Genomic DNA, 12500 nt, shown 5'->3' on the forward strand with positions numbered 1-12500 from the left:
TTACTATTGCGTTTGAGTTGGCCAAAGCATCGCTCAATTATTACTCTTTCTTTTTTGAAAAGCTTGTTATATTTTACCTCAGCAGGAGATGTAGGATTCCGAAATGGAGTCATGAGACATGGCTCTATCCCATACCCGTCATCACCAAGTAGCACAACATTACGTTTAGTTCTTAATTGTAAACACACTTGTGAATTTCTCCATATCCTCGAGTCGTGCATGGATCCAGGCCAACTAACAACAACACTAGTGAACATTTCTTTGGCATTACAAGTGGCTTGAACATTCAGGGTAGACCGACCTTTTCGATTAATGTACTCATCTCCATGCAGTTTTGGTTTTGGTATCCCTATGTGAGTACAATCGATGACACCAATAGCTGTCAGAAACATATACTTCCCTTGCCATACCTGTTTTGCCCCTACTAATTCGCTGTTGGTAGTTGGAAACTTTATCCATTCATTCGCATGAGCAATTTTGCTATCAACTACTGCATTCGCAGTCCGTGATACCGTAGCTTGGCTAACACGAAGTTCTTGACCGATACCTTTTTGATAGCCAGGATCACTGAGATAACGCAAACATATCTTCATTCTATGGACAGATGACAAGGCGCCTCCCCGAGTTTCTTCATTGGTGCCTAAAAATCTGTCCGCAAGCCACTGTACATTTTGTTCTTCAAAACGGAATAACATCTTAAAATCACGATCAGGTGTAGGTAAATGGGGCATGTAATGTTTAACATGCCTCACATCCACAAACTCTGCCATCGTGCTGAGAGTTGGACAAAACAGCCTTTCACTTCTAACTGTAGTCTGCTACTGACCAGACTCAGCCTTCTTGAAGCATATGCTCTTTATTTGAAGTAAAGGGTCTTGTTTATGTATAACCATTTACTTTTATGCGATTATAAGGTTATGCTTTTGCTCGATAAGTAAAAGGTTTTGCTTGAATTTTTTTATGAATACAAGTAGAAGGATTTCCTTCATATTTTGCAAGTATAAGCATATCCTTATCTTTATGAATACGGCCCATTGAATTATATGAATACACATAAAAAAGCTATTCTTTTTAGAATAAGTAGTTCGTGGTATTTCGTCAATAGAGTAGTAAAAGTTACCTTACCAGCTCATTGGTAATTTTTAGTCTTTCTAAAGATGAAAATCTTAAAAAATGAGAACTTTTGTTTGTCCCTCATGTTATTAGATACTGAATTTGTAAAAAAAAAAGTGACATAAAATTTTACTGCATGACATTTTACATATTTTTCTTGTTATCTATTTTCTTTTTTCGGACTGCTTAAGAGTGAAAAAAAATTGTCAGCATACATCTCGAGCAGTCTGTTAAAAATAAAAACAAATGCAAATGTGAGAGTAAGATAAAAAAAATTATTTACTTATTTATTAATTCATTCATTTATTCATCTACTGTATTTATTTACTTCCTAATTTATTTATTTGTGTATGTATTTATTTACTTATTTTTTAATTAATTAATTATTTTTTTATTTAATAATTTATTTCTTTTATTCATTTATCTATTTTTCTTATCTTGGGTAAGGTGAATAGCCCACTGACCTTCCGGAATCACGATGATGGTTAGAAGCGAGAGACCGCAGATGAGGTAGCCCGAAATGATGGGCCTCTTCCGTCCGAACCTGGTCAGCAACGGGGCCGTCGCGGTGTACCCAGGAACCTGGAAAAGGGGAAAGTCAACAACCACATCCCTGGCATGCATGTATGTATATATGTATGTATGTATGTATGCATGTATGTATGCATATATATATATATATATATATATATATATATATATATATATATATATATATATAAGCAAAAAGATCACAAAATCACGTGATCCAATAAATTGCTAATAAACACAAAGGAAACCGGAAAAAGAAAAGAAAATTCCCAAGTGCTTTCGTGATATTTCACGTATTCCCCTAAAGATGTGAAATATCACGAAAGCGCTTGGGGATTTTAGTTTTTTTCCGGTTTCCTTTGTCGTTATCACCAATATATATATATATATATATATATGTATGTATGTATGTATATATGCTGGTACATTGTGACAAGTTGATGAAGGTGGAAAAAGAAGTCACGGAGAGGAAGAAGCATAGAGCGAAACCGGTCAGGAATAAACTCGGGAACTCGGAACTAGACGTATGTACTGTATATATATATATATATATATATATATATATATATATATATATATATATATATATATTTGTGTGTGTGTGTGTGTGTGTGTGTGTGTGTGTGTGTGTGTGTGTGTGTGTGTGTGTGTGTGTGTGTGTGTGTGTGCGTGTGTGCGTTTGTGCGTGTGTGTATGCGTGTAGGCAGGAGATTCTCTTTGATACAAGTATCATAAAACCTGACGTCTATTTACGCAGTGTCTAGCATTGTCATACAAGTAAGACTATATGGCATTAGAGATCGTATCACTTGGTGTACTCGTGGATTTTGAACTCTGTGGATACCTCCATGAGACCGGTGAAGACCATGTACAAGAAGGGGTCGTCTGTGTAGTTGCCCCCGCTCAAGGACAGACCGTAGTAGACCATAGAGGCCACGAAGAAGTCACAGATCATGACGAAGGTGATGAGGCGGATCCTTGGCGTTCTGGAAAGAAGAGGATTTGAATAAGTGAAAAGGGTCTCGAGGAGGTACTGGACCTTGTCGAAGACAAATGTTCTTCCACTGAACTCAGAAGATCGAACTCAGAAATTCTTCATTCGAAGTCAGACTTCTTCTATCCAGCACAGAAGATCTTTCATTCGAAATCAGGCATTTTTTCTATCGAACTCAGACATTGTCCATTCGAAGTCTGACTTCTTCTTTTGAACTCAGATCTTCCATCGAACTTAAATATTTTTCATTCAAAGTCAGGCATTTTCTCTATCAAACTTAGACATTCTTCATTCAAAGTCTGACTTTTTCTATCGAACTCAGAAATTCTTCCATCGAACTCCGATATTTTTCATTCGAACTTATACAATCTTTCGTAATGTTATGATATGTAATCCTGGTTAGTATTGTACAATTCTAACTATCTCGGAGGGACTTCTAGTGCTCTTGGAGGTTAAAAGCTAGACTAACCCATTAACCTCATCTCTACGAAGTTGTTCACAAAGCTGATTAAAATCCTCTGGCAGTAGCCAGAAGAGAGTCTGTAAAAAAGAGCGTCAACGTATGGAAGGAGAATTTAGTATTTCCTCAGCGAAAACCAGCGTTTCTATCCTCGAGAAAACTACCGCAACGAGGAGGTGGATTCGAACAGGTTGTAAAGGAGAGGTTTAAGGAGAGTTAGCAGAAGAGAGAGATAGATAGATAGATAGATAGATAGATAGATAGATAGATAGATAGGTAGATAGATAGATAGGTAGAGAGAGAGAGAGAGAGAGAGAGAGAGAGAGAGAGAGAGAGAGAGAGAGAGAGAGAGAGAGAGAGAGAGAGAGAGAGAGAGAGAGAGAGAGAGAGAGAGAGAGAGAGAGAGAGAGAGAGAGAGAGAGAGAGAGAGAGAGAGAGAGAGAGAGAGAGAGAGAGAGAGAGAGAGAGAGAGAGAGAGAGAGGAGAGAGAGAAAGAGAGAGAGAGAGAGAGAGAGAGAGAGAGAGAGAGAGAGAGAGAGAGAGAGAGAGAGAGAGAGAGAGAGAGAGAGAGAGAGAGAGAGAGAGAGAGAGAGAGAGAGAGAGAGAGAGAGAGAGAGGAGTAGAGATAGAGGAGAAGAGAGAGACGAGTGAAGAGAGAGAGAGAAGAGATAGAGAGAGAGAGAGAGAGAGAGAGAGAGAGAGAGAGAGAGAGAGAGAGAGAGAGAGAGAGTATGAAAACAATCTGTACTCTTTGCTAAGTGGAAATGAGTTTCCAATCACAAACGAATGATGCGTGTCTCTGGTCCATAGGGGTGTCACTAAAGTCGAGGTGCAGGGTCTGGTTGAGCCTCGGGAGACTCTTTTGTGATTTTATTCTAGATCGCGTCAGACGATTTCATTCAGACACTGTGGAGGGGGAGCATAGTACCCGTCGCTGTGTCCTGTCTTTAATATCTTCATTCTGGCAGCCAGTAAGCAACTTTGATCGCATCTGTGAGCCCTTTGACCCTTAAGCTGCCGCCAGGCGATTTTATTCAGCTGAGGGAAATCCCCTCTGCGGGGGAAAGGATTTATCAACAAATTAAGCCGCTTTACACTGGGCCGACTGTCAACTCTTGTTACTTCGTTTGAGAAGAAACGAGTTCGGCAACGATCTTCTTATTTCGAATCTCCATATGTCAAAATACATTTGCGTCATATTATGAGAAACTGAATAACGAACCAAGAGAAGTTAAACCTATTTGAATGTTAGATACATTGTTGAAATGGTCTTAGGGAAGTCTAGAATACTGTAAGCGAAGACATCGAGCTATTCAAACTCACAGGTGTTAAGGTGCAATAGTTGACAGAAAATTACCCAGTGTGAAGCAGGTGTCAGGCACAATAGTTGACGCAAATCTGCCCTGTTTGAAGCTGGTGTAGGCACAATAGTTGACGGAAAATTACCCAGTGTGAAGCTGGTGTCAGGCACAATAGTTAACGGAAAATCGCCCAGTGAGGAGCGGGTGTCAGGCACAATAGTTGACGGAAAATTGCTCAGTGTGAAGCGGGTGTCAGGCACAATAGTTGACGGAAAATTGCTCAGTGTGAAGCGGGTGTCAGGCACAATAGTTGACGGAAAAATGCCCAGTGTGAAGCGGGTGTCAGGAACAATAGTTGACGAAAAATTGCTCAGTGTGAAGCTGGTGTCAGGCGCAATAGTTGACGTAAAATTGCCCAGTGTGAAGCTGGTGTCAGGCGCAATAGTTGACGGAAAATTGCCCTGTGTGAAGCAGAGTTAGGTTCCTCAGGAGGACCCACCTGCAGAGGACGAAGCTGGAGAGGATCTTCTCTCGGAGAGACTCAGAGGACCCGGTGGAAGTCTCGGCCGCCACCTTCTCCGTCGACTTCGGGGACGCCAACTGGAAGTGTAAACAAATGACATAAATGATATATAAGTAAGTAGATAAACTGAATAATTAAATAAACAAAGAGATGAACAAGTAAATAGATAAATAACAATAGATAGATAAACAAATAAATAAATGAATAAACAAATAAATAAATAAATAAATAAACAAACAAACAATTAGATAAATAAATCCATAAATGAATAAATAAATAAATAGATAAGCTAATAAATAAATAGATGAAAAATAGAAAAAATAAATGAATGAATAAGTGAATAAGTAGATAGATAAATGAATAATAAGTGAATGATAAGTAAATATATATATATATATGTATATGTATATATATATATATATATATATATATATATATATATATATACACACACACATACACACAGATAGATAGACATAATAAAAACAAATAGATAAATAAGTAGACAAAAAGCGAATAAATAAATAAATAAACAAATCGATTCAACAAAGCACCACTTGCCTTGTTCTCCACCTCCATGATGTGCTCGACCTCTTCCCTGGTGGGAGCCGGCACTTGGTTCCACTTGGCGGCCTTCTGCAGGATCCTCAGGAGCTCCTCCTTCCTCTTCTTGACCAGAAGCCATCGGGGGGACTCGTCCAAGAACCTGGGAGGAGGGGGAATGTGGGGGGCGTTTCAAGGTTAGGTCATGGCAGAAGATTGTGTTGACCTGACCCTCGAGGAAAATCTTTCTTCTTAGCCTCGAGTGGCTAGCATACCCTTTATTTATTTGTTCTGCTGTTTATCAGTTTATGCTTATTAATCTATGCAGTCTATCTAATTATTCATGTATCTATCTATCTATTTATCTATTTATATATTCATTCATGTATTCATTTAGTCATTTATTTATTTACTTATTTTATCTATTCATTTATTCATTTATCTACTTGTTAATTAGTTAACTAATGCATCCATTAATTAATTTACTTATTTGTTTATTCATTTATTCTTTAATTAACTTATTTATTTGTTTATCTACTCTTTTATTGATATACTTATTTGTTTATTCATCTATTTGTTTACTTATTTATTTATTTATTTACCTATTTATTTATTTGTATACTTATTTATCTATTTACTTATGTATTCATTTATAATTTGATTTATTAATTGATTAGTTAATTAGTCTATTTATTTCCTTATTTATTTATTTATCTATTTATTCTTTTTTTTTGCGGACAATAACGTACTGGAGAGAGTTCGTAAAGGAGTGCAAGAGAGCAGAGGGAGAAAAGAATTATAAAATTGATAAGTATTTTTTCTTTGAGTGCAGGTTAGTCGCCAATCATAAAAGAATGTTATGCAACTCTGATCCGTGGGGAGGGGGGTACAAAAAATCCCAAGATATTGGCACCATAAACTTACTCAGCCAACATCCCACGCTAGTATACCCAATGGGTGTTAGTCTTTTTGTTGGGATTGAAAAGTCTTTTCCTTGTAGTCATGCAGCAGTTGCAATTCCTGTAACCAGGGGTATAGGGATTGCTACACTACATAGACCTGACTATAGGAGGTACTGAAGTAAGAACAGAGGAAACGATGCTCTAATTGGTGATAAAGAAAAGGGAGATAATTCGTCCTCAATCAAGACAACAAAGACAGTTTTCTAGATTGACTAAGATCGTCGTGGAGAGTACCTACATATGGAAGTCTGGATGAATCATCTCCCCGCTATCTACCCGGAGAAATCGCTGGACCGAACCCAAAAACTCTCTCTTGGTCTTTTCTACATGTTATCGCATTAAGACGATCTGATAACCGGCGCTTGATTCTCTCCTGAATTAATCAGATTGAGGTGGAATGACGGCAGCGTTCGGGTTGAAATGATCAAGGGTTAGGAGGAAGGGGTTTAACGGCTTCCCATTGGATCAAGGTAAAGTCTCGGAGGAGGTTGAGTCATACCCACACAGGTTAGTAACACCTCAGAATATCTGTGACATTAGACCTCAACTTGTGGACCATGGACCACTTTCTGACAAGAAGCCTGTTGGCATATAATTTGGAATTCAACTGGTCAGAATGCCTCAACATAGATATAGAATTTGCCTGGTTTATCCTGATCAAAAAGAAAATGGGCTGGCCTACGATATATTTTCAACTGGGATAGTATTGGCCTATGACATGAAACGAGCTGAGAACCTACTGACTCAGAGTGTTTCCTCCAGCCGGGTCTCTCTACGCGTCCCCATTGATCCATCACCATGAATAGGTCTGCAAAGGAGAAGGCTACTCACCACAGAGAAGGGAAGAACGTCAGCGAAGGCAGAGCGATGGCCAGCTGGAGCCAGCGCCAGTCCCTGATGAAGTAACCCAAACCGCCCCAGATCATTGTCCCAAACGCCCACGGCAGGCAGATGAGCACACCCACAGCGGCACGGAGTCGAGGCTCACACACTTCCAACGCTGTAGGATGGGAGGGCGAGATGATATATATATATAGCTCTAGCCGGGTTCGAGTCCTTGGCAGTACCGCATTTCAATTTCTGCATGTTAGCCTCCATCGGGTGTCCCGATGTTGATGGCTTAGAATTAAAGTGTATTGTGGTTGTTAATATATATATATATATATACATATGTGTATATATATATATATATATATATATATATATATATGTATATAATATGTATATATATATATATATATATATCTAAAATATATGAATATATATATATATATCTATATATATATATATATATATATATACATACCAAAGGCTTTTTCCCCCTACACGGGGATAGAAACCACTCCCATTCCATTTTCTATATATTCCACTCCCCTCCACCCTCCTCCCTCCCTCTTATCTTGGCACCTCCTGGGTAACGGGTCATCCCTGCATCCTGTCCACTGCCCTGGGTCAGAAGCAGTGTCGCAAGACACAGCACATACACAGCAAGGCCACTTAATAAATTCGGCGACCTCCCCTCTCCGCCCCCCCCCCCCATGCAGAAAAGTAGAAGACGGGGAGAAATCCCTTCAGGCTGCGTCAATTTGTTTTCTCATACATACTTCCTCACCCCCCTCATGCATCACAGCATCATATATATATATATATATATATATATATATATATATATATATATATATATATATATATTGCAGAAACCACAGGGAAAATAAAGTCGGAATACTAAACGTTTTCGTCTATTACGACATCCTCAGAGTACAAGACAGAGAAAAAGAACATAATATTTATACAGAATTTAATAAGAATCTAAAAAGTATTTGAAAGGGAATGACTTACTCATTAAACAGTTTTCAACTTTGTCACCTTCCTTACCATATTTGTACGGGTTGATTAAAACCCATAAACCTGATAATCCTATTAGGCCTATAATCAGCTCTACTGGTTCCATTTCTTATAAATTATCAAAATGGCTAGTGTCCATTCTGAGCCCCCTTGTTGGATCTATTTCTCATTCTCACATTAAAAACAACGAAGATTTAATCAACAAACTTAACAGTCTAGACCTTACTTATGATTTCAAGTTAGTTTTGATATTAATTCTTTATTTACATGTGTTCCCGTTTTTTATTTGCTTGACTTTCTAAGAAAAGAACTTCATTCACACAACTTACCATTACCTGTAGACATTATTATCAATTTGATTAAACTTTGTGTGGTTGAATCTAAATTTGTTTTTAATGATGAATCTTATATTAAAAAAATTGGTATGGCTATGGGGAACCCCTTATCCCCAGTTTTAACCAATTTGTACATGGAGTTCTTTGAAAGGGAATTGTTACCTTGTATCCTCCCCAGTAAAGTCATCTGGTATCGATATGTCGATGACATTTTATGTATTTGGCCCACTGATATTAATTTGGACAATTTTCTTATTAGATTAAATGATTTAGTGCCTTCTATTAAATTTAAAACTGAGGTAGAACAAGATAACAAATTGCCCTTTTTAGATGTTTCCATTATTAGAAAAGATAGACGTTTTAGGTTTGACATTTTTAGGAAACCGACCAATGTTTTGTCATATGTCCATTTCTATTCTCCACATCATATTAATACCAAAATTTCTGTTTTTTCATCCATGTTTTTAAGAGCTTATAGAATCTGCAGTCCAGAATATTTAGACCAAGAAATAAGAAAAATATATGACATCATATCGGACTTGAAATATCCTAAATATGTTATAGATAAAGCACAATATAGGGCCAGGAAGTCTTATCTTAATACATCCCAAAAAGATAATTTTTGCAAGGAAAATCTTTTAGTTCTTCCATGAAAATCTAGTAAGACTTCCTCGCATCCTTAAGGAGTTCAATATTAATGTTATTTTCAAAAACAGCACCATCAAAGAACTCCTCATTAAAAATTGCCCTTGCAATAATGTAGGATGCGTCTATAGTATTCCTAGTAAACACTGTAGCTCCTGTTATATTGGCCAAACTGGTAAAGAATTAAATATTAGGATGAATCAACACAGATATAGTATTAGGACGGGCCAAATGTCTAGTGGGTTTTTTGTCCATGTGTAAGAGGCCGGTAGCTGTACGAATGGAAATGAGCTTGGGGAACACTAGGGCATTAGAATGCTGACTCAACAAGTCACACTCGGCACCCACTGTTGATAAACACTAGCCGACCAAACAGTGAATGTTTTTAAAATAATAGCTGATGTAATCAAAACTCTGTAAGTGCAGGTTAGCTTCGTTTGACTAATGCTGAGGCATTGCAATGGCTTTCCGGATTGGAGCAAGGTGGAGAAGGAGAAAAAAACTATTGGTGCATGAATTCAAAGTCACGCCCATAAGGAGTGACATTTATTTGAGAAGTCAGAGGAGATTGGATTAGAAAAATTAGTGACGTCAGACGAAGGTAGCTTAGCGTAGGATACGGGGATCTCGAGAGACGATGTGGGGAGATGAGAGAGAGAGATCCTGAGTGTAACAAGACTGTGAAATTACAGTGAAAGAAGAAAAGTACAATTTCTTTACCCCAGGACTGATTTGAAGTACATGACAAGAACTAGACAAGGGGCCTAATGCACTTGGAAACTAGTGAGACTAAAGGAAACTAGGCATGGGGCCTACTGCTTAAAAAGTACTAGAAAACTACTGGATACTTATAAGAAAAGACGTGAGGGGAAATTAAGTGACAGAATAGAGGGAGAGGTCTGACAGTGGTGACAGTGACTACAAGGGGAGGTGAAAGCATGAAAGGGACACTAATCATTGTATTGACTGAAACAATGTTAAAAAAATTGTTGTTTGTAATTCTGTTTTAGAAAGGAACATCATTGAATCTAGTTTTATCAAGAGCAATTTTGATAACAATATCAATTTAAGTTTAGGGTTATTTAAACTAGACAATTTCTTAATTAATAGGATAGTAAAGCAGTACCATGGCTCCTGATTGTGCCAGATGTCCTGTGGACGTTTAGCCCACATGGTTATGTTCCCTTGTTTTTCTGCTTTATTGTTTTATTATTATTATTATTAGTTCTATTTGTATATGAATGTGTATGTTTTACTGCTTTATTGTTTTATTACTATCATTATTAGTTCCATTTGTATATGAATGTGTATGTATATTGTACGAAGCTTTTATGTGGCTATAACCTTCCCAGTTTTCTAATTTCTGTATTAATATTATGTTCTATTTCTCTTTCTTGTACTCTGAGGATGCCGTAATAGACGAAAAGGTTTTAGTATTCCGACTTTATTTTCCCTGTGGTTTCTGCAATATAATTTAGTCACGCGATATTGTGATTATTTTTGCATATATATATATATATATATATATATATATAATATATACATGTATACATACATACATGTGTGTGTGTTCTATGTGAGTACATTCGTGAGTATTCCTGTGACTATATAGTGTAACCTGTATGGTGGAAATATGTTAGTAATGTCATTAGAACGAGAGTTGATAGCAAACACAAAGTTTAAGAAGATAGACAAGCATAATTATACGTGGGAAAAGGTGGTCGAGAGATAATTTTATGGACTATGCATAGGTACCAAAACGGGGGTTGGAAGAGTTCTGGACATAGGTGTTTCCAGGAAAGAGATTAGAGGTCTGTCAGATCATTATCTGGTAGAGGGATACTGAAAATGGAAACTGAAGGAGGAAGAAAAGGAAGGAAGGTAGAGAAGCGTTGAGGGCAAACAAAATAAATAAAAAAAGAGAAGTAATAGCATGAAAAATTGAGGGAAGTATAAAAAGCAGTGAAGGATAAAGAAGAAACATGAGGAGAAGAAGAAGAATGGATGTGTTTCAAGAAGGAAGTGGTAAGGTGAGAAGAGATGGTATATAGGATGAGGAGGATGGGAGGGAACCGAATGAAAGACAAAAAAAAAAAAAAAAAAATGGGATGAATAGGTAAAGGCGGTGGTAGAAGAAATGAAACGAGCTCTTGAGGTTGCAAGATAGAACTCGAGAAGCATATAAGAGACACAGGAGGAAGAAAGGAGGAAAAGGCAAGTTGAAGTAGGCAACAAGGAGAGGAGATATGGCGTTAGGACCGTGGTCGGTAAATATTTTTAAAAAACGCAAAGAAACTGGACCAAAAGGAAAAGAGTAACGGGATGAGTCAGGTAGAGAGAAAAAGGTAAAAGGTGCAGGTGGATAAGCGTGGTCCGCAGGGGTGTCACTAAAATCGATCTAAAGTCGATTCAAATAATTGTCGAATGTGCGGAAGGTTAGGAAAGGTTTCATTGCTGCAATTAGAGGTGCCAAAAATGATAGGGTTACAGGGAAAAATGATAGGGTTACAGGGAAAAATCAAATGCAAAGAGAATTGAAAGTGATGAAAGCTACCCTAGAGGACTGGGATAGTGCATGTATATTTCCACTATATAATGAAAAAAGGACAAATATCATTGTAGTACCTTTAGAAAAATCCACCTATAAATGTAATTGGAAAGAGATATGAGTATGGGAGGGTGACTGAAAGAATATTAGGAAGACGAACAGAAAGGATAATTGGGGAAGAAGAGGGTGTGTAGATCAATTTGTTGTAGTGAGACAAATATGCGAGAAGTTTTTGGCAAAATCTAAGGATGTCTTTTGGGTTTTTACGAATTTGGAGAAGGCGTATGGCAGGGTTGATAGTCAGAAATTTTGGGATGTGTTACAGATGTATGGAGTAGGGTAAAGGCTGTTGAGTGTGGTAATAATTACGTGAGTAGTAGAGCTTGCATGAGAGTAAGGAATGGAGAGAGCGCATGTTCAGGTGTGAAAGGGGTGCAGCGCCAAGGTTGTGTAATGTCACCATGGTTGCTCAATGTGTGCATGGAAGGGGTGGCACGGGAGATGAATAAGAAGGTGATGAATGGGGCTCCTGTAACTGGTAAACGAGAGTAGAAGTAAGTGGGAAGTGTGCCAAATTTTGTTTTTTGGATGATAACTACGCTTATGCCTGGGTCAAAGGAGGTCAAAGGAGAAATTGAGGTAACGAGTGGCAAAGAGGGCATGTGAGACGAGAAAGTTGAAAATAAAAATGGGCCAAAAT

At 37.7% G+C, this 12500-nt stretch overlaps 1 protein-coding gene across 2 annotated transcripts in view; it reads right to left on the reverse strand.

Annotated features, from left to right (window-relative positions):
• Positions 1-12500, reverse strand: part of LOC143035832 (organic cation transporter protein-like) — an 81157-nt gene that overhangs the window by 15824 nt on the left and 52833 nt on the right. For both annotated transcript variants that reach the window (XM_076202869.1, XM_076202870.1), the window contains exons 7-11: positions 7259-7427; positions 5484-5628; positions 4899-4999; positions 2489-2630; positions 1578-1695 (exon numbers count right to left, since the gene is read on the reverse strand). In XM_076202869.1, coding sequence (XP_076058984.1) covers positions 1578-1695; positions 2489-2630; positions 4899-4999; positions 5484-5628; positions 7259-7427 — 675 coding nt within the window. The remainder of the gene's footprint in view (positions 1-1577; positions 1696-2488; positions 2631-4898; positions 5000-5483; positions 5629-7258; positions 7428-12500) is intronic.

Source organism: Oratosquilla oratoria, chromosome 19 (genome assembly GCF_046742065.1).
Source record: "Oratosquilla oratoria isolate Oo_2021 chromosome 19, ASM4674206v1, whole genome shotgun sequence".
Classification (NCBI taxonomy): domain Eukaryota; kingdom Metazoa; phylum Arthropoda; class Malacostraca; order Stomatopoda; family Squillidae; genus Oratosquilla; species Oratosquilla oratoria.